The 24,054-nt window shown below is 37.5% G+C and overlaps 1 protein-coding gene across 1 annotated transcript in view; it reads left to right on the top strand.

Annotated features, from left to right (window-relative positions):
* LOC126752687 (cell adhesion molecule Dscam2-like) overlaps window positions 1–24,054 on the top strand; it is a 292,000-nt gene that overhangs the window by 172,017 nt on the left and 95,929 nt on the right. Inside the window, exon 5 of the mRNA XM_050463656.1 lies at window positions 6,326–6,436. Within this exon, the coding sequence (XP_050319613.1) occupies window positions 6,326–6,436 (111 nt within the window). The remainder of the gene's footprint in view (window positions 1–6,325; window positions 6,437–24,054) is intronic.

Here is a 24,054-nt window from a genome sequence, read left to right as displayed (position 1 = left end):
TTGGAAGAAATTCGACAATCTTATATTCAGGTATAAAGTCCATTTTCTTGTATATACACATTAAGCAGTCGATATTGAGTTGCTTTAAATCATTAATTTAACATATTTAAGTTAATTTACCTTCTTCATCTTACTGAAGTTGACATAAAGCCATAACGGCAGTGCATTTGGAAAATTCGACAATCTTATATTCAGGTATAAAGTCGATTTTCTTGTATATACACATTTAGCAGTCGATATTGAGTTGCTTTAAATCATTAATTTAACATCTTTAAGTTAATTTACCTTCTTCATCTTATTGAAGTTGACATAAAGCCATAACGGCAGTGCATTTGGAAGAATTCGACAATCTTATATTCAGGTATAAAGTCGATTTTCTTGTATATACACATTTTAGCAGTCGATATTGAGTTGCTTTAAATCATTAATTTAACATCTTTAAGTTAATTTACCTTCTTCATCTTACTGAAGTTGACATAAAGCCATAACGGCAGTGCATTTGGAAGAATTCGACAATCTTATATTCAGGTATAAAGTCGATTTTCTTGTATATACACATTAAGCAGTCGATATTGAGTTGCTTTAAATCATTAATTTAACATCTTTAAGTTAATTTACCTTCTTCATCTTACTGAAGTTGACATAAAGCCATAACGGCAGTGCATTTGGAAGAATTCGATAATCTCATATTCAGGTAAAAAGTCGATTTTCTTATATATACACATTTAGCAGTCGATATTGAGTTGCTTTAAATCATTAATTTAACATCTTTAAGTTAATTTACCTTCTTCATCTTACTGAAGTTGACATAAAGCCATAACGGCAGTGCATTTGGAAGAATTCGATAATCTTATATTCAGGTAAAAAGTCCATTTTCTTGTATATACACATTAAGCAGTCGATATTGAGTTGCTTTAAATCATTAATTTAACATCTTTAAGTTAATTTACCTTCTTCATCTTACTGAAGTTGACATAAAGCCATAACGGCAGTGCATTTGGAAGAATTCGACAATCTTATATTCAGGTATAAAGTCCATTTTCTTGTATATACACATTAAGCAGTCGATATTGAGTTGCTTTAAATCATTAATTTAACATCTTTAAGTTAATTTACCTTCTTCATCTTACTGAAGTTGACATAAAGCCATAACGGCAGTGCATTTGGAAGAATTCGACAATCTTATATTCAGGTATAAAGTCGATTTTCTTATATATACACATTAAGCAGTCGATATTGAGTTGCTTTAAATCACTAATTTAACATCTTTAAGTTAATTTACCTTCTTCATCTTATTGAAGTTGACATAAAGCCATAACGGCAGTGCATTTGGAAGAATTCGACAATCTTATATTCAGGTATAAAGTCCATTTTCTTGTATATACACATTAAGCAGTCGATATTGAGTTGCTTTAAATCATTAATTTAACATATTTAAGTTAATTTACCTTCTTCATCTTACTGAAGTTGACATAAAGCCATAACGGCAGTGCATTTGGAAGAATTCGACAATCTTATATTCAGGTATAAAGTCGATTTTCTTGTATATACACATTTAGCAGTCGATATTGAGTTGCTTTAAATCATTAATTTAACATCTTTAAGTTAATTTACCTTCTTCATCTTATTGAAGTTGACATAAGGCCATAACGGCAGTGCATTTGGAAGAATTCGACAATCTTATATTCAGGTATAAAGTCGATTTTCTTGTATACACATTAAGCAGTCGATATTGAGTTGCTTTAAATCATTAATTTAACATATTTAAGTTAATTTACCTTCTTCATCTTACTGAAGTTGACATAAAGCCATAACGGCAGTGCATTTGGAAGAATTCGACAATCTTATATTCAGGTAAAAGTCGATTTTCTTGTATATACACATTAAGCAGTCGATATTGAGTTGCTTTAAATCATTAATTTAACATCTTTAAGTTAATTTACCTTCTTCATCTTACTGAAGTTGACATAAAGCCATAACGGCAGTGCATTTGGAAGAATTCGACAATCTTATATTCAGGTATAAAGTCGATTTTCTTGTATATACACATTAAGCAGTCGATATTGAGTTGCTTTAAATCATTAATTTAACATCTTTAAGTTAATTTACCTTCTTCATCTTACTGAAGTTGACATAAAGCCATAACGGCAGTGCATTTGGAAGAATTCGACAATCTTATATTCAGGTATAAAGTCGATTTTCTTGTATATACACATTAAGCAGTCGATATTGAGTTGCTTTAAATCATTAATTTAACATCTTTAAGTTAATTTACCTTCTTCATCTTACTGAAGTTGACATAAAGCCATAACGGCAGTGCATTTGGAAGAATTCGACAATCTTATATTCAGGTATAAAGTCGATTTTCTTGTATATACACATTTAGCAGTCGATATTGAGTTGCTTTAAATCATTAATTTAACATCTTTAAGTTAATTTACCTTCTTCATCTTACTGAAGTTGACATAAAGCCATAACGGCAGTGCATTTGGAAGAATTCGACAATCTTATATTCAGGTATAAAGTCGATTTTCTTGTATATACACATTAAGCAGTCGATATTGAGTTGCTTTAAATCATTAATTTAACATCTTTAAGTTAATTTACCTTCTTCATCTTACTGAAGTTGACATAAAGCCATAACGGCAGTGCATTTGGAAGAATTCGACAATCTTATATTCAGGTATAAAGTCCATTTTCTTGTATATACACATTAAGCAGTCGATATTGAGTTGCTTTAAATCATTAATTTAACATCTTTAAGTTAATTTACCTTCTTCATCTTACTGAAGTTGACATAAAGCCATAACGGCAGTGCATTTGGAAGAATTCGACAATCTTATATTCAGGTATAAAGTCCATTTTCTTGTATATACACATTAAGCAGTCGATATTGAGTTGCTTTAAATCATTAATTTAACATCTTTAAGTTAATTTACCTTCTTCATCTTACTGAAGTTGACATAAAGCCATAACGGCAGTGCATTTGGAAGAATTCGACAATCTTATATTCAGGTATAAAGTCGATTTTCTTGTATATACACATTAAGCAGTCGATATTGAGTTGCTTTAAATCATTAATTTAACATCTTTAAGTTAATTTACCTTCTTCATCTTACTGAAGTTGACATAAAGCCATAACGGCAGTGCATTTGGAAGAATTCGACAATCTTATATTCAGGTATAAAGTCCATTTTCTTGTATATACACATTAAGCAGTCGATATTGAGTTGCTTTAAATCATTAATTTAACATCTTTAAGTTAATTTACCTTCTTCATCTTACTGAAGTTGACATAAAGCCATAACGGCAGTGCATTTGGAAGAATTCGACAATCTTATATTCAGGTAAAAAGTCGATTTTCTTGTATATACACATTAAGCAGTCGATATTGAGTTGCTTTAAATCATTAATTTAACATCTTTAAGTTAATTTACCTTCTTCATCTTACTGAAGTTGACATAAAGCCATAACGGCAGTGCATTTGGAAGAATTCGACAATCTTATATTCAGGTATAAAGTCGATTTTCTTGTATATACATTAAGCAGTCGAGAGAGGACGTACTGGTGTTGCACCAACACACTAGCTCTTACATACGCACACAATTTATAGTGAAGTGAGCTTCTCTCTCCTCGTGATGAACAAGAGTTATGTTAAAAGCATTAGAAACCACTGTTGATACAGGTATGTTCCACACACTTTAGTGATGTATTGCAGCATAGAAATGCATGAAATATTTTATATCGAATCTCATTGTATAGTCTCCAAAAACGGTGTTATGGCTGAAATTTCTAAGAGAACAACAAAATGTAAGCCATCTAAGCTGTATATCCCGGTACTGGTAGATGTCCTGTAGAGCTACCGCATACGTTACTACAAAATGATGACTATGAAGTTAAAAACTCTGGTACTGGTGAACGATTTTGGTCTTCTTCATCAGTCACCTTTCTATTTTTTATACCCTGAGCAGGTGTTTTAAGTTTGTCGCGAGGTTTGTTTCACCTAGAAAAAAGATATCTTCACGAAATTGAGCATGGACGATTTTCTAAAGAAATGGTGCAATTTCCGAAGAAATTTTTTAGTAAAAATCTTTGATAAATGTCCCATCACAATAATCGTTAGCGTTTAGTATACGCTTGTCTTTCTGAAGTACACAAAGTATATTCGACGCTAAGAAGAAGTTAGATTAAACTTTGTAATAAAATTTCTGGTGACGAAACGTTTAGAATGTTGGAAAAGACGTTCAGTGACAATTCTTTGTCGCGGTGAAGTATTTTTTATTGGTATAAATGATTCAAAGAGGGTCAAGAACCTCGACATCCGCGAATGATCAACATGTCAATAAAATAAAAGAGTTGGTGGCTAAGTCATGAATTCTGCTGGCATCATTGGAATATATGAACGACCAGTGAAAACCATTTTCTAAAATCATTTAGGTCAAAGGAAAGTAAAAGTAAGATTGGTTCACTGCATTTTTTTTCGAAAAACAGCCTCGCGTAAACGTCTGTGAAACAATGCTCTCGAAAATGGGTTGATTCCTCTCAATACTGCCCTTAGTTTCCGTATACCTAACACAACGGTTTTCGAACTTCTAGCTGACTTTATATCAGCCAACTTGTGAGTTATCTCAATAAAAATGGTAAGGGGTGTTTTAATAATAACGGTGTAACTTTGTGCCTAAAATGAATAAAATTGTCCAAAAATTTGACCTGGTCCCCATATAGGAAACATACATATAACATCCGGGTGACTTTATATGTTTGGTAATGGTATGTGAGGTACTTTATTGAATCTCAGCAAACATTTTTTATATAATACTATATAAAATTGTTTGAATTTCGATCCTCTAGTTGACATTTTACACGTTTAGGTATTTCCCTTGCTTTGTTTCTTGCAAGTTGCATGTGTATAAAATGTTCGATTGAACCCGAACTTAGCCCTTCCTTGCTTGTTAGTGCTATAGCTTATTGTTGTTGACAGTTTCGTTGTTTCTGTAGTTGCTGGTGGCTGCTGGGCCAAGCGACGAACGCGTACTTTACATAAATCGCATTTTGATGTTATGCACGAGAGGATACGCAAATTAAAGTCATCGTCAGAGTTCTGCGCATTTGAAGTCTCCAATGCATATCTCTTAAAATGTACGCCCCACAACCTTCTAGTCTGTTGGAGTATTAAGACATATGTTTGGCCGTCTGGTCTTCTCTTGCCGGCTGTGATTGTTGGTATGTTGCTTTGGTGCTTTGCACTTTTGGTACTCGTTGTGGCGGCAAAAGTGGTTGACAGCTTGAAAACTGCAACTGGAAAGTTCAACCAATCCTGCTGTTTTTAATGTTGATGGTTCCATTTAGTCATACTATTACAAATATGCGTTCCTTAACTATGGCTTTTTTTCAAATACGCTCTATTACTTTAAGAATAAGAAATAAATTAAATATACGTTAGCTACTCATGCACACTTATTAAAAGGATCAGTGAAGTCTGACTGCCCTTTTTGTGGTGCAAATGACCTATCTACAACACATCTTCTCGATAGCTGTCAGGAACTGGACACTCTCAGAACTTCAATATTTGCAGAAACAAAACCATCTGACATGCTATGAAATACAGACGACAAGTCTATGCAGAAAATTTGTGATTTCATACTAGCAGCTAAAATAAACGTAAAGTCTATTTCAGTATATTAAATTTAACATTCTAAGATATAAAATAATACACACACACAAGTCACACTAATCTCCTAACTTCTTCCCATAACCAATTCACCACTTACTATAAATAAATACTCCTAACTTATACACATACGTATATATGTATATATTTTATGTAATATATAGTATAATAATATTAGACCTTAGCTATTCTTTTACAAGCCGAAGGCCTTGGCAGCCAGTGCTTTAGTTGTTAAGTGGAATAATTATTTATAATTATTACTCTTGTAAAATAAATAAATAATATGAGAATTTAAAATGCAAAAAATTGTCAGAAAGAAATATTAGTAAATAAATAATTAAATCTATGAGAATTTAAACTTTTGCAAAAAATTGTCAGAAAGAAGCAGCCTCGCCTCATATTGAACTCGTGGCTAGTTAATTGACGGCAGATATGAGCGCTAATTAAAATACAAATATTCACACATAGAAATATTAATAAAACACGTAGGACACCAGACTGATTGACAGGATGCTCTAAAATATTTGAAAATTTTGTGAAATGAACATCGCGCTTTTCGCTGAAATTCCTGTATAGTATTTTATTGTTTGCTTAGCTTTTTTACACACCTGCAATGTTACTCAAATATACATATATTATCTTTCTCACTCACAGGTATGCCAAATGTGCGCATGATGCCGAAACTATCTGCAGTGGCGGGAAAGACCTTTTTTCTCAAATGCCCTGTGGCAGGATATCCAATCGACAGTATCATCGTTGAGAAAGGTAAGCGTGCATGTACGAGTTCATATTTATTAATTTGCAAGCGTACATAAATACAAATATGCACATAACATTCATATAGACTTTGCTGACATCTCTGCATTTCTACAGTCGATCGGTTTAATTGTAAAAAATAACTTGCGAACGAAATTTTCCTTCTGCGAGCATTTCCGTTCAACGAGTTTATTGCAAATTTTATAGAGTAGGAATATGGCATACAGCATGTGGTAAGTGATGCTTTTGGGGCTTTGCATGTTTAGTTGGAAAGCATCTGCTCACATTGGGGTGATCCTTAAATACAATTAAAACAAATATTCACGCGAGTATACATGGAAAATCAACTTGTTAATAAACTCAGTCTTAACCAGAGCTTGGTTGTTCCATTGACGCGGTTCTTTGCTTTCACAGTGCTGCCCACTGGTTCTTATAGGTTAGGTTAGGCTAGGGTGACTGAATCCTTAAGTTGATAAGAGACCGACTGTTAAGTGAAGTCCTTTGATTCCAGATTAAAAACTCATTTAGTTCGATATCAACTATCGGCAAAGTGCCTTGAACTTCTCTCATATCTGCTAAGGTGCTTTAGTTTCAATTTCGTATGCCTAAATATATGCGATACGCGGCGTTTTAGCATATATCTAGCAAATGTGTAACATTCGAGCAGGAAGTGCAGAATTTATTATATATCAATTTGTTCGAAGCAGCTGATGCAACTGATATCTATGTATCCTTGAACTTGCAAGTTCATTTGTGTTGCAGTTTCAGACAGACCAGTCTAATCACGTATTAACCCGATACCACAGAAAAGGGGTTTAGAAATCTCTTCTCTATATTTGAGCGTAAAGGGTGTGAATAGTCAAAACTTTGAAGGAAACAACGCTCCGGAACAGTAGATCTAATGCTTGGAAGATCCTGCAGTGATCAGGAAACCAAAACTGGAGTTGCTAGAAACTTTCCGACATTGCTTTACTTCCCAACCCCAGCTTTTAGCTTTAAGTAGTTAACACTGTTAACAGGCCGGAGACACATTCCTTCCATTGATGGTAAATGTGCATCCGGAGTTTTTTTAACTTCTTGGGAATAATTCGGTCTTGCTATTGGGTTTTTCACTCAGTAATCTCGTTTCATTTATGGTAGTGCAATACGCCTTCGGAATTTTTTACTTCCTAGAGGATAAAACCAGTTCTCGCAAGTACTTATTAGAGGCCTTTTTTAACAGTCCAATTGCTGAAGATGTTAAGGTACCCTTGATTTAGCCAAGACTTTTCTCTCAACCATGAGAGCTTCGTCATCTGCATAGATAATCACTCGGCAGCCGTCTTAAACTATTCCCGAGTATCGCTGACAACAATAATATGGAGTCAAGTGCCGACAGAACGTCCTCTCTGAGGTGCCTCTACTCACATTCCACGCATTGCCCTATTCCCCACCGATCGTTTTTCGCAATGAAATTTAAAAATAAGAAGATAAGCTCTGGTTAAGTTAAGCTAATATCTAGGAAGATTCACACAGCAAACTGCTTTTGCAATATGCATGAAGTACCCTTGGAAGGCCGTTTCTTGGTATACCACCTCTTAAAAGTAGATCAATTAGTCTCTCTAACGTTTTTTATAGAGGATACAATGATGGATCTGATCTGCTAGGCGAGGATGTATAATCTCTTGCCGGATTTCGGTATGAAAGAAACCTTAACCTACCTCCCAATCTAAAATCGTTCGCACATCAATTTTTTGAAATTTCGGCAGCTCGCTCAACTTGCGCTGGCTTTATGCCATCTATCGCAAGGGTTTAAAGGGTCGATTGTTCTTATAAGTATAGAGATTCATTGCTCCATATTTCTTCAAAAATAAACCAGACCATAATGTTACAGTTAACGGGGAAATCTTTGGAGCCATGACTAATGACCTCTTCGCTGCGTTATTGCTGACATACTGTCCTAATTGCTGCAAAAAGTGGTCGAAATTCGTAATCTCGGAATAATTTTTGAAACGTACTGCCAAACACATATCTTTATAGCAAAGATAAATACTTCGAATTAATTTCGAATTTCGGAATTTATATCAGCCAACCACAGTGGTCACTTGTCCGAAATCATTTTCAAAACGTAGAGCCAAGCCCATATTTTTATAGTAAAAATAAATACTTCGCCACAATATTAAACTATATGCGCTTTATTTTCTCTTGAAGACCAGATGTTTAAAAAAAATACCCCTTAAAACTTTAAGAAGGAGCGTAGCCATAAATGATCAGATATTTTCGAACTAGAACCTTTTGAGGTTTTCCACTCCCTAGAAATCAATTGACTCTTAATATCTTATAAAGCTATTATTTGTGTATGTCAATCACTTGACATTTATAAGAAAACTTTTATAAAACAAACTACCCTAATGCTTCTTTAAAATCAAAACATGCACTTAATTGTTTTGTTTTTATTAAGCTACTCACTCACACATGTACGTTCACATTTCCATTGCAGATGGCGTCAGATTGCCAAGGAATATATGACAGCGTGTTCAGAATGGCATCCTACTTATAGAGAATGTGCAATGTCAGGGAACCTACACTTGCATCGCCCGCAACAAGCACAACTACACGGCGCAACGGATGGTTTAGGTAAAAGTTTTGGGTGAGTTAAAGTTGAAGTTGAGGTTGCAGTTGATGCGGCGAAATTTTCGTTGATAACATTGGCCGTGGTGTTTCGATTTGCTGCCCACGTTGGGTGACTGCAAATTCGGAAATTTCACCAGACTAATTTTACTTTGTCTGGAGTAGTTAATGAAAAACCGGAAAATGATGAAATGTTTGCGCCTAGCTCCATACGAGTTTTGGTCAATAAAAAATAAGCTACGAAAAAACAATAAAACCCGCATGTGGTAAACACTGCTCGTTACAAATCGCCGAATTTAATTGTTGGTGGTTTCCGTATTGGGAAAAGTTATTGCGCAATAACTTATGTTTAGCATAACTAAATTTGTGCATATATTCGGAGAGTGGTGGCCAGAGGTTAAGAAACTTAGAAGGCGTTTAAGTTGGACTTTTAATTGAATTTAGCTACAAATAATTTTCTTTCATTTCTTTGTGGCTTAAGTGTTGTAATAATTGTGGATTAAATCTGCAAAAACTGCACAACTTTTAATTTCGTTAAATCTTTTGCTTGCAAAAAATAAATTTCAACAAAATGTTTAGGTATTTCCTGATTAGGCAATATTAAGTTTACCACGAAGTTTTTACAGCCATAAAGAAACGTCGCAGACTTTGAAATTATCCGCTTGATGAGCTGATTAGACCTTTATCAATATAAGTACCTCAGTTTGATTTATCGTTCTAAACTTTTGCAGACCTTCTTTTCTCCTAAAGAAGCCGCTTATTTATCGGTTTCACCGAATCAGACCACTATATGTAGAATGCACAAACTGATCTATAAACAAGTAAGGAAGGGCTAAGTTCGGGTGTCACCGAACATTTTATACTCTCGCATGATAAAGTGATAATCGAGATTTCATTATCCGTCATTTACATATTTTCTTATTTTGCTGTAAAATTAATTAGATTAATAGTTCCTGTGATATGGTTTTTGGTCCATAAGTGGGTGACGCCACGCCCATTTTCAATTTTAAAAAAAAAGCCTGGGTGCAGCTTCCTTCTGCCATTTCTTCCGTAAAATTTAGTGTTTCTGACGTTTTTTGTTAGTCGGTTAACGCACTTTTAGTGATTTTCAACATAACCTTTGTATGGGAGGTAGGCTTGGTTATTATCCGATTTCTTCCATTTTTAAACTGTATATGGAAATGCCTGAAGGAAACGACTCTGTAGAGTTTGGTTGACATAGCTATAGTAGTTTCCGAGATATGTACAAAAAACTTAGTAGGGGCGGGGCCACGCCCACTTTTCCAAAAAAATTACGTCCAAATATGCCCCTCCCTAATGCAATCCTTTGTGCCAAATTTCACTTTAATATTTTTATTTACGGCTTAGTTATGACACTTTATAGGTTTTCGGTTTTCGCCATTTTGTGGGCGTGGCAGTGGGCCGATGTTGCCCATCTTCGAACTACGGACGGACAGACGGACGGACGGACGGACGGACGGACGGACAGACATCCGGATTTCAACTCTACTCGTCACCCTGATCACTTTGGTATACATAACCCTATATCTGACTCTTTAGTTTTAGTTTTAGGTTTTATAAAAAAGGTGCGTGGAGTCCCTACGCGCGTAATAAGTTATACTTCTTAGTGATATTCAGAAATGCATATCATTTTATATGAAAGAAAACTAGAACATTTAAATTCATTATGCACATTTTATAAAGCAAAGTCTAAATTAAGGAATTTTGACTCGGAAAGTAGTTCTGTCTCTTCGTTGCGGAAGGGAATATGTAGTGTAACCATCTCTCTTATGTACTCTTCGAATTGGGTTGTCATATTATAATTTGTATATCTTATTCATATTATAATTTGTATATCTTTTCGGTTTAAGCCATTTGTGGGCGTGGCATCTTCGAACTTAACCTTCTTATGGAGCCAAGGAATACGTGTACCAAGTTTCATCATGATATCTCAATTTTTACTCAAGTTACAGCTTGCACGGATGGACGGGACGGACAGACGGACGGACAGACGGACAGACGGACGGACGGACAGACGGATGGACGGACGGACGGACGGACGGACAGACGGACGGACATCCGGATTTCAACTCTACTCGTCACCCTGATCACTTTGGTATTATAACCCTATGTCTGACTCTTTTGGTTTTAGGACTTACAAACGACCATTATGTGAACCAAACTATAATACTCTCCTTAACAATTTTGTTGCGAGAGTATAAAAAAAATAATACCTTCTTATACTTTACAAAATGCATCTGTGCGGGTATAGCAGCTCACTTCAGCCGATATTAATGTTCCTTCTTGCTTTATCTAAGAAAGACTCCAGTTTCTGTCTTATCCTGATAAGTTCCCCCAGAATTATGCTGTGTTGTTCAGCATATTTTGCATCTATCAAAGCAGAAATTGACACGTAAATTTTAAGTTACGATCTCCCAACATCTCAAGGAATCTGTTTATATATAAATATTTTAATTTATTCTGCAGTTTTTAACTAAGTTGCGTAAAATTGATAAACCTTAAGCAACATTGATAAACTTTGGCCACACTTTCTCTCAACTGAAACCACACAATGCGGTCATAAATGTTTTTAATTACATCATATCTATTCAAATAAGTGGTATTTAAAAGTAAACAATTAATATAATATTTTAAACGATATTGACTATTTTTTATAACACATTTTAGCGCCGATTTATTATATATGTACATATTTTAATAACAATTAATTTGATAATTTTTCAGTAAATGATACACAATAAAAGCCGATAGTAATTGCGTATATCAAAAATATGAAAGATAAAAAAATAACACAATAAAAATATTTAAAAAAGGTGGAACAACAATAATAATATTAAAATGAATTTGCACGCTACTCACAATAACGAATTTTTTTAATTTGCACTGAGTAATTCGCAACTCGTAAAAAATATCTTCGCATTTAAACTTCACGTTATTTCAATTACCTATAGAAATGCATTTTTTCTAAGCCCGCTAAAAAGTAAAATGCACTAGCACATACATACACACATACAGTTTTACAAAAGCACATGCACATGCTGGCATTTCCGCTTTCACAAACTAAAATGAAAAGAATACACGAAAATATGATGCAGTTTAGCGGTGTTGAAATGAAAGAACAACACAGCACACGTGCTACACACACACTCATTCAGCACTCACACATGAAAGCCATTTTAATTGTTCACCTGCGTTTTACCATTCTTTGCTCAGCTACTCCACTTCTTCTTCTTTACCTTTTTCCCCTTTATTCATAATTTTCACTACTGCTGTTTTTATGCTATACCTCTATTTTTTACCGTTATCTGTTTGTCCTACCTCTGTGTGTTTGCATTTGGTACGCATTTTTGTTGTTATTGCTTAAATTTTCCCTTTATTGGCCTGCATACGAAATTTTTATACTCTCGCAACAATGTTGCTAAGGAGAGTATTATAGTTTTGTTCACATAACGGTTGTTTGTAAGTCCTAAAACTAAAAGAGTCAGATATAGGGTTATATATACCAAAGTGATCACGGTGACGAGTAGAGTCGAAATCCGGATGTCTGTTTGTCCGTCCGTCCGTGCTAGCTGTAACATGAGTAAAAATTGAGATATCATGATGAAACTTGGTACACGTATTCCTTGGCTCTATAAGAAGGTTAAGTTCGAAGATGGGCAAAATCGGCCAACTGCCACGCCCACAAAATGGCGAAAACCGAAAACCTATAAAGTGTCATAACTAAGCCATAAATAAAGATATTGAAGTTAAATTTGGCACAAAGGATCGCATTAGGGAGGGGCATATTTGGACGCAGTTTTTTTGGAAAAGTGGGCGTGGCCCCGCCCCCTACTAAGTTTTTTGTACATATCTCGGAAACTACTATAGCTATGTCAACCAAACTCCACAGAGTCGTTTTCTTCAGGCATTTCTATATACAGTTCAGAAATGGAAGAAATCAGATAATAACCACGCCCACCTCCCATACAAAGGTTATGGTGAAAATCACTAAAAGTGCGTTAACCGACTAACAAAAAACGGCAGAAACACTAAATTTTACGGAAGAAATGGCAGAAGAAAGCTGCACCCAGGCTTTTTTTAAAAATTGAAAATAGGCGTGGCCTCGCCCACTTATGGACCAAAAACCATATCTCAGGAACTACTCAACCGATTTCAATGAAATTCGGTATGTAATATTTTCTTAACATCCTGATGACACGTACGAAATATGGGTGAAATCGGTTCACAACCACGCCTTCTTCCAATATAACGCTATTTCGAATTCCATCTGATGCCTTCTCTGTATAATATATGTATACATTAGGAACCAATGATGATAGCGGAATAAAACTTTACAAAAATACGGTATTTGAAAAATATATAAATGACGTAATGAAATCTCGATTATCACTTTATCATGCGAGAGTATAAAATGTTCGGTGACACCCGAACTTAGCCCTTCCTTACTTGTTTGTATTCAATGTGCACACACAAATATACACACGCACTCATACAGATGACGGACAAACAAAGTATGCGGTAACGGGCGGAGTTCCACAAGGCTCTGTGCTTGGCCCATTGTTGTGGAACGTGTTGTATGACGGGGTACTGCGTCTTCCACTCCCGAAGCAGGTGCAGATCATCGGGTACGCGGATGATATTGCCATAACCGTAGTGGCAAAAGAACTTGGCCAACTTGAAAACCTCTGCAATCATGCAGCGACGACGATCAAAGACTGGCTCACAGCAACAAACCTCCAACTCGCTGGACAAAAAACAGAATCTGTGCTGTCACAAGCAGGAAAAAACCCGATGACATCAAACTAAATATCGACGGTCATACCATCGTGACACAGAAGTCGCTGAAGTATTTAGGAGTTCTGATAGACAATAGACTCAACTGCAAGGAGCACATTAAAAAAGCATGTGAAAAAGCAGCACGTGCAACGGCCGCCCTTGCAAGAATAATAGCAAACATTGGTGGACCAAGCCAAAATAGCCGTACGCTATTGGCCAAGGTGAGCCAATCAATTCTGATGTACGCAGCGCCTATATGGGGACCAGCACTACATCAAAAGACATATGCTAGGAAAGTGAAGTCTGCAATGCGGCTCAGTGCCATTAGAGTCACATGTGCATTTCGTACGGTATCCCACGAGGCGGTTGGGATTTTAGCAGCATGAACATGGAACTCAAAAGAGTAACGACAGGTCTACAAGTTTGGGCAGGCGACTAACTGCTGAAATACGGAAGGATAAGGGGCAAACAAGCCTCGATGAGTGGCAAAAACGATGGAATGCAGCTACGAGGGGAGATGGACCCACAGACTAATTAGAAGCGTGCAAGCATGGATAGATAGGAAACATGGAGAAACAGATTTTTACCTGACGTAGTCTCTATAAGTATGAACATGACGACGGGACGAATTGTTCCTTCTGCGACAGAAGCGGAGAAAACGCTGCACATCTTCTTTTTCTGCCAACGGTATGAAAAAGAGAGAGCTGATTTACAGAAATTGACAACGGGGCGAGTAACACAGGATAACATAGTGCGATTCATGACAGAATCGAAACAAGTGTGGGATAGTGTGAGAGAGTGGTGTGCTATAGTTCTGAAAGAGCTAAGAAAGAAAGAGTGGCAACGTAGAGAAATCAGTAGGATGAATGAGGAGTAGGCCAGAATGGCGTGACTGAAGAGCCGAATGGCTAAGCTTGGCCTCACGATGTGATACATGTTAATTAAGACTTTTTACGCATACTCACACACATTCAAGCAGCTATGATGTTCATAAATAAAATAAGAACAAACAAAAGCGTTCTAAGCAAATAAATTAAGTTCAAAAGCTCACATCAAAATGAAGCCATAAAAACACGGCAATTTTACTGGACATCAAAACGCAATACAATTCCCATCGCCACCAGCTAACGATTGCTTAAATGCTTACACGAGCTTCTTATACATATGCACATACATATTTGCACTTGGATGAACAAATGCATACCTTCGATATCCAATTCCGATCAAAGTTATAGCTTTATAGTTTGATTCCAAAAAACCTAAAGAGGCAAAGACAAAAAAAGTACTCCCTCACATCATCGTTTCATTCAATCCAAGCTCCTTTGTTCTTGGTTCTTTGATCGCTAACACTCCCACGTAACTTCGTTTTCAACGAAAGTTGCTATATAAGTTGCTACCCTAAATTTTTTTAGGTTAAGATCACTAAAAGAATATTATAACTTCGCTAGTAACAAGAATTAGATTAGTTTTGGGTTCGGTCATGAGCGAAAAGATTTCATGATTTATCCCTGAAGTGTAATCGCAGATGGATTTCCAAAAGCAGTCTTTGTGAAGAAAACTTCTATAGTTGTAACTCAAGCATCACAAAAGCATCTTGAACCGTTTATAGGAATTAAATAACTCACCAAAATGTTAAAAGACATGAGGTCGAAAGAAAGAAAAAGTGTGGACTGTAGTCTCTTCTATCCTAGTTTAGGACATCTTACTATCACAATTGTTTTCGGCTCAGATCGGAACACTAGTACATACAGTTTCAGATCGGAACTCTATTCTTCAAACTACTTGATATCGCAATCCTCTGCATTTTCGTTAAATATTCTAGCATTACGTAAGTGTTCTTCTATCAGCACATCAGATCAGAAAGATTACGTACAGTTCATGTAGTTGTTGTCGTAGCGGTTATTTAATCCCTGTTTCGGTGGAAAAACGTGAGCAAGGAGGAAACTTTCTATTTCGACGGGATTGAACCAATGTTGAGGAAGTATAATGAGTTGGATTTGTTGAGCATGCAAAACGGTGGTTAAAGTCATCTCATCTAGTGCTTTCTTCCTAACCACACTTTCCTCGCAGGTTTGATGGCAAAAAACGGAGAAAAGACTACTAGAGCTTGGTTCGACAACGCTATGATTTAAATGAACTTGTACGAAACCAAAGCGTGCGAGGAATTTCGAAATTTTCAGAGGCAGTATCATTTAGATACCCAGCTTTTCTGAGACTAATAGCAATTTTTTCAGCAAAACTCCTTTTGGCTATGTCGACGGGTGCTATGTGCAAAACAGCATTAATTACCATGGTTACCGTGGTTCTTAGTGGACCATACAAACTGTTGAGCGATGATAATAAATACAACTTAAATACAATTGTAGTTGTATTAAAATAATACCGATCCGAGTTTTTAAACCCAATAAAATCTGACATATTATATTTCAGAATATAGAGAAAAACTGGGATGATGCCATTAAGTTCTCTTTCCGAACCCATATACTGTAGTTAATAACAATATTTTCGACAAAGTCAATTTCGACATTCGAGGCCAGATATTCCGTATTTAAAGTCTCGCTATGAAAAACAGAGGAATTAATTTTTACTTAGAACTCGATTCCTAAAAAAATTAGCTTTAATACCACACCAAAAAAAATAATTTCGGCGTAAAGTATTCCGACTTAAAATAATTTCAAGTTCATCTAAATGATTACGTTAAGCAATTGTTTCACTCGCATACATACACATACATAATTACACTACGTTAATAACAGAAATGTTAATAAAACACTCGAAAGCGCAAGTAATAACACTTTCCACTAGCTGACCCTCACCTCAACCACCTTTTCTTTGTCTCTTCCTCAGTACACTTGCATATTATCAACACGCTTGCTTGCTTCAAATGAAAGTATATATGAATGGTCAGCATGCAGCCAACGCACCACGAATTTTGCACAACAATAAGCACCTTATATCTCACCAACAAACACCGCAGACGTTCACCACACATACCCAGCGACTTTAAGCTCTCATTTCTACTGCATCCACTTTTTATCTAAATATTTATTGTTTGAATTTCAGCACATCATATCTTAAATAACTACTAAAATCACGTCTGCTGCAATGCACCAATTAATTTCGCACATTTTTTGATTTACTGTAACCCTTTTCAGTACTAAACTCCAGCTCTCGTTTTGGTTATACTCTCTTTGAAATTCCATTATTATTTTTTACTTTTTTTATTCTCTTCCCACTCTTTATCTTCCTTTTTTGGTCTCTACCATTTATGTTGTGTGCACATCATGATTTGCATTTTGCATTTCTGAATTTCTGCACTTCTGCATCTGAACCTGCATTTGCATCTGTATCAGCATTGCGCATTCGCGACGTGACGTCATGGTGCGGTGCTCACCGCGCAGTTGTGTGTTTTGTCAACACCCATCGCCTGAACTTCCGATCCGCGCGCGACAGCCGTCGACAGTCAGCAGTCAGCCATTAATCCCTCCACCATAAGTGTCTACAGATATATGCATAGTTTAGTTTAGTCTGCGCGCTGCGGTTGACTGAGTACGACGGTCGTTTGGGTGTATGAGCAAGACAGAATCCTCATACTTTGTGTTTTGTGGCATGCGGTCGTCCTTGGCTCTAAACTATTTATGAGTAATGGTTAAGTGGTTTGTGGTCAAATAGTTTATACCGGAGATTAGATCGAACATATGTCTATATATATTGTGTGCCCAAATAACGGTTTATGTTTCCTATGAAAGCTTCCCACAAATAGTATACTTGTAGATATATTAGTAAATGTTTTATTAAGATATGAAGTAGCCATGGAGTAAGGTCAATACCGTAGTGATTCCTATGAGTATATGTGCAAGTAAAATACAATTAAACACAACCGAAATTTTTGTATGCCTTATTTAAATTTCCCTTTCTCTAATATCTTAACTCTTTCTCTATCTTTTACAGTTATGGAATGAAAATTGTCTTCCACGACTTTAGTCCTTAAAAGGTGACCAATTATATCCGCAACCGTTTCATCCCCAGAGCCGCTACGAGGAGCATGGTGTATGGATGAATTTTGAAGAAGTGGCAGTTTCATTACAAACTTAACGAAAAGGGCAATTTCCAGTAATTTACGCAATACGTACTTAGAAAAAAATCTTCCACTTAGATCATCATGGCGCACACGAAACAAAACACAGGAGCTGTGGAATTTTAAAGGCCTGGGCAGTGGCAATAAGATCGGTGTACGAAATTCGCATAAGCAAAATATCTTTATGCTGAAGCCGAAAACAAACTGACAGGCAAACTGATAAAGAAAGTAATTGGCTTTCTGCCAATGAACTCGTCGCTCTAAATTATTTTATGTAGCTCTTCGTTTAAACTCATACTAAGAATATCAAGAGTTGTAGCGGAATAAATGAAATATATAAAGTTAAATGCAATTGTAAATTATTTGCAGTTTTAATTTTTTACTCGGTAAGTAAATCAGAAGGATCTACATCATAGATCCAAAAATGCTTTAACGATAGATACTTCGTAAAAAGATAATTAGATGATTGTTGTGATCAACGACAGGTATCCCAGTCCAAATATTGATGAAATTCTTAACAAGTAAGGTAGACTTGCGCGGAACTTCTCCCTTGAAACCGGCTCTGAATGGATATACTGAGTTTAAAACCAGTATTGGATTTAAAAAATGCACCAGCAATGCACCAGAATTAAAAACAGCAGCTTTTAAAAATTTTCTTAGACAAATGCTCTGCTTAGTCCTGCATATCGCGTATTTTAATCTGCTCTAAATTTCCAGTTCAATCAGTGTTAGTATATGAACTATAAACTCGAATTTTTATTAAATTTCTTCAGGAAAAAGATTTCAATTAGTTCTTATGAATAGCATATGAAAATGTTCATTTATTCTTCTTCTTAATTGGCGTAGATATCGCTTACGCGATTATAGCCGAGTTAACATCAGCGCGCCAGTCGTTTCTTCTTTTCGCTACGTGGCGCCAATTGGATATTCCAAGCGAAGCCAGGTCCTTCTCCACTTGGTCCTTCCAACGGAGTGGAGGTCTTCCTCTTCCTCTGCTTCACCCGGCGGGTACTGCGTCGAGAGCTCTCAGAGCTGGAGTGTTTTCGTCCATCCGGACAACATGACCTAGCCAGCGTAGCCGCTGTCTTTTAACTCGCTGAACTGTGTTGATGTTGTCGTATATCTCGTACAGCTCATCGTTCCATCGAATGCGATATTCGCCGTGGCCAAAGGACCATAAATCTTTCGCAGAACTTTTCCCTCGAAACTCGAACGCCAGCTCATCATCGTCCAAGACTCTGCCCCATATAGCAGGACGGGAACTATGAGTGACTTATAGAGTTTGGTTTTTGTTTGTCGAGAGAGGACTTTACTTTTCAATTGCCTACTCAGTCCGAAGTAACACCTGTTGGCAAGAGTTATTCTGCGTTGGATTTCTAGGCCGACATTGTTGGTGGTGTTTACGCTGGTTCCAAGAAAGACGAAATTATCTACAACTTCAAAGTTATAACTGTCAACAGTGACGTGAGAGCCAAGTCGCGAGTGCGACGACTGTTTGTTTGATGACAGGAGATATTTCGTCTTGCCCTCATTCACTGCCAGACCCATTTCTTTTGCTTCCTTGTCTAGCCTGGAGAAAGCAGAACTAACGGCGCGGGTGTTGAGGCCGATGATATCAATATCATCGGCATACGGTAGCAGCTGTACACTCTTATAGAAGATGGTACCTTCTCTATTTAGTTCTGCAGCTCGAATTATTTTCTCCAAAAGCAAGTTGAAAAAGTCGCACGATAGGGAATCGCCTTGTCTGAAACCTTGCTTGGTATCGAACGGCTCGGAGAGGTCCTTCCCGATTCTAACGGAGCTTTTGGTGTTGCTCAACGTCAGTTTACACAGCCGTATTAGTTTTGCGGGGATACCAAATTCAGACATCGCGGCATAAAGGCAGCTCCTTTTCGTGCTGTCGAAAGCAGCTTTGAAATCGACGAAAAGGTGGTGTGTGTCGATTCTCCTTTCACGGGTCTTTTCCAAGATTTGGCGCATGATGAATATCTGGTCGGTTGTTGATTTGCCAGGTCTGAAGCCACACTGATAAGGTCCAATCAGTTTGTTGACGGTGGGCTTTAATCTTTCACACAATACGCTCGATAGAACCTTATATGCGATGTTGAGGAGGCTAATCCCACGGTATTTGGCGCAGATTGTGGGGTCTCCTTTTTTATGGATTGGGCATAGCACACTTAAATTCCAATCGTTGGGCATGCTTTCGTCCGACCATACTTTACAAAGAAGCTGATGCATGCTCCTTATCAGTTCTTCGCCGCCGTGTTTGAATAGTCCCGCCGGCAATCCGTCGGTCCCTGCCGCTTTGTTGTTCTTCAGGCGGGCAATTGCTATTCGATCTTCTTCATGGTCGGGTAATGGAACGTCTGCTCCATCGTCATCGATTGGGGTATCGGGTTCTCTTTCTCCTGGTGTTGTGCGTTCACTGCCATTCAGCAGGCTGGAGAAGTGTTCCTCCATAATTTAAGTATGCTCTGGGCATCAGTGACTAGATCACCTTTGGGGGTTCTACAAGAGTATGCTCCGGTCTTGAAACCTTCTCTAAGCCGCCGCATTTTTTCGTAGAATTTTCGAGCATTACCCTTGTCGGCGAGTTTACCACGCTCTTCGTACTCACGCATTTCGGCCTCTTTCTTCTTCTACAAATGCGTCTCGCTTCCCTCTTCAACTCTCGGTATCTATCCCATCCCGCACGTGTAGTGGTCGATCGTAACGTTGCGAGGTAGGCAGCCTGTTTTCTCTCCGCTGCGAATCGGCACTCCTCGTCGTACCAGCTGTTCTTTTGCACTTTCCGAAAACCAATGTTTTCGGTTGCAACTGTACGTAAGGAGTTTGAAATGCCGTCCCACAAGTCCCTAATACCGAGTTGTTGACGAGTGCTCTCAGAGAGCAGGAATGCAAGCCGAGTAGAAAATCGTTCGGCTGTCTGTTGTGATTGCAGCTTCTCGACGTCGAACCTTCCTTGTGTTTGGTGGCGCGCGTTTTTTGCTGCACAGAGGCGGGTGCGAATCTTAGCTGCAACAAGATAGTGGTCCGAGTCGATGTTAGGACCTCGGAGCGCACGCACATCTAAAACACTGGAGACGCGTCTTCCGTCTATCAAAACATGATCTATCTGGTTGGTAGTTTTTCGACCCGGAGACAGCCAGGTAGCTTGTTGTATCTTCTTATGCTGGAATCAAGTACTACAGATAACCATATTTCGGGCCCCGGCGAAGTCGATCAGCCTCAACACATTTGGTGATGTTTCGTCGTGCAGGCTGAATTTATCGACCTTAGTGCCAAAGACACCTTCTTTGCCCACCCTGGTGTTAAAGTCGCCAAGCACGATTTTAACATTGTGGCGGGGGCAGCCTTCATAAGCGCGCTTCAAGCACTCATAAAAGGCAACTTTGGTCACATCGTCCTTCTCTTCCGTCGGGGCGTGGGCGCAAATCAGCGATATGTTGAAGAACCTCGCTTTGATGCGGATTGTGGCTAGACGTTCATTCACCGCAGTGAATGATAATACTCGGCGACGGAGTCTCTCTCCCACCACGTATCCTACACCAAACTTGCGCTCCTTTATATGGCCACTGTAGTAAACGTCACAAGGACCTACTCGTCTCTGTCCTTGTCCCGTCCATCGCATTTCTTGGACGGCGGTGATGTCAGCCTTTGTTTTTACGAGGACATCAACCAGCTGGGCAGCGGCACCTTCCCAATTAAGGGACCGGACATTCCAGGTGCATGCCCTCAATCCGTAGTCCTTATTTCGTTTGCCATGGTCGTCATCAAAAGGGGGTCTCTCATCCGAGTCTGGTTATACCTATTAAGTGGGGGTGTTTTTTTAAATGGCGGGTCCCAAACCCAGCGCACAACCCTATGCAGGGGATGTTTCGCCTTCTCACTTTAGCTCGCCTTCAAACGGATGTTCTTAGGCTACCCAGAGGATACTTCGTCAAAGACCGGAAGTAGTGAGCTGCTTGAGCCATGTGTAAAAGAATCGTTTCTGGCCACTCCCAAGTGAATGGCGATCAGAGAATTTTCCTCACTTGCGTGAACTTCTACACATGACTCCATCCTCCCTTGTGTGAACTTCTACACATGACTCCATCCTCCAATGTTCATTTAGAAATTTCAAATTCATAACCATTCTATAGTTTTTAACAGTTAATAATAATATTCACCAAAAACTTCAAAAGTTAAAAAAAAAAAAAAACCGGAGGGCGGCGACCGCATGACTGACTGCAACTGCTGTCAACGCCATTTTCTGTCGTACCTTGCTTGTTGAAAACAAGTGCAAAATAACAAAAGAAACCATTTCTGCACAAAACAGCGCAACATTTAGTTTGATCAACTTTTTCCATTTAACGCTTTTCTTTAAGTTCGAACATTTTATAGCTGCTTTCACGTTTGTTTGCCGGCCGGCTTGATGGACGGTTACTGGTTTATGCTCGCGCCGTCAATTAGGGGCCGTGAGTAAAAAACTATCAGCAAAACTTAAAACGATGATAAAACCCTGCAGCAACAGTATGCATTGTTCCGACTTACAACGATAATAACAAAAACTCCATCCACAACTGTAACCCAATCCACATTCAGTTCAATAGTAGTCTTCGAAAATTAACATTTTTATTAAATTTTTAACCGGTAGGCATGTGCGTATTTAGGCATTAAACCAGCATAAATTCGGCAAACCAGTAAGGAAAATATTTGAGGGCATATAATTTTCTAGTTGACTGTTAGCCTAGGTTTTCGTTTTAAAATGAAAACCGGAACTTTATTTTGTTTAAATTTTTTTAAAAAATACTCGACTCAACAAATCTAAAGGGAAAATTTGCGACTGATGTACCAAGAGGTCTGTGGGGTGTTTGAGGTGTACTGATTATTAAGTTGAGTTGAGCTGATCACGAACAACTATTTTTGTCATCTAAGTAAATGTTGATGGTTTGACCCGGCATCTTTTGACTACAACGCAGAAAATCAGGAAATTTTTCTTATCATTTTTGACTTCAGAATCCCAAAATTAACGAGAAAGAGCGTATAATATCATGGTCGTAAAATGACTGCAAACTAGAGATATAAATATGTATGTGTACCTTCGAAAGGCAATTCACTTTAGTTAGTTATGTATGAAGATCTCTTTAAGGTGCTCTATGCTATATAAGAGTTTGTTGACAGAAATTTTCAATAAAGCAACAGACGAATGGGATACAGCCGTAAGCAGCCTTAGACGGCGTTCTGACGGAGTCTCTTTTGGCCCTTATAATCGGTAAATTCTCTTTTGTTTTTCCTCATCGCGTTCCCAAGAGTCAGTATTATCGTGTCAGTGCTGTTTTTGGCTGAGTAGATCATTATGGAGAAAATGCATCTAACTATGTGCGGATTTATATTCGGTTCAGGTGTGTCACTTCAACAACATGCACCAGAACTATTCAAAGAATAACTACTATAAAAATAGTGTGCGTTATCAAAAAAAAAGAAGGTTATGTTGGAGTTGGTGTTTTGAGTTTAACAAGAAACACTCATCATTGTTTCCAGCGCGTGTATAATATGCAATACATTTGTTATTGCACTAGTCGGAATGCGAGTATAAACGCATAATAAAATGTGGGAGCGCGAAATTTTCTGATCCTATCCTTACAGCCGAATAAAAAATTTTTTCAAATTAGTGCAAACATTTACCACACAATTAGCATTGTCAAAGTTGCGAATGTTGAGTGCTAATATTTAAGGTTAACCGCCACACGTCAGGAATAACACCGATACATAAAAACAAACCAGAATTATTTAGGGTTGCTTCCAAAAAATTTATTAGTGGAACTCTCTTGCATAGGATGTTGCCACACATTTTCACGACGTAACTAGAACGTACCCGGATTTATATTCGGTTCAAGTGTGTCACATCTATAGCTCGCTCCAAAGTATTTGTGACTTTACCTAAACTAGAGACGGTTATCAAAGTCGTAAAAAAGGTGGGACATTTAAAATTTCTTGTGGAGTTGGAATTTAAGTTAGTTTTAAGTTTGACAAAAATAGACAATGCCATTTAAAAATCTGCTGTTTTTCCTACTGGTAAGTTAGCATCAGAATAATAAGCATAATTTGTTAATAGTTGCATGATACCTTCCCCTGAAATTTCGCAATAATTTTTGCT

Source organism: Bactrocera neohumeralis, chromosome 3 (genome assembly GCF_024586455.1).
Source record: "Bactrocera neohumeralis isolate Rockhampton chromosome 3, APGP_CSIRO_Bneo_wtdbg2-racon-allhic-juicebox.fasta_v2, whole genome shotgun sequence".
NCBI lineage: Eukaryota > Metazoa > Arthropoda > Insecta > Diptera > Tephritidae > Bactrocera > Bactrocera neohumeralis.
The sequence above is the reverse complement of the archived record's forward strand: the minus strand, read 5'-3'. Positions and strand labels throughout refer to the sequence as shown.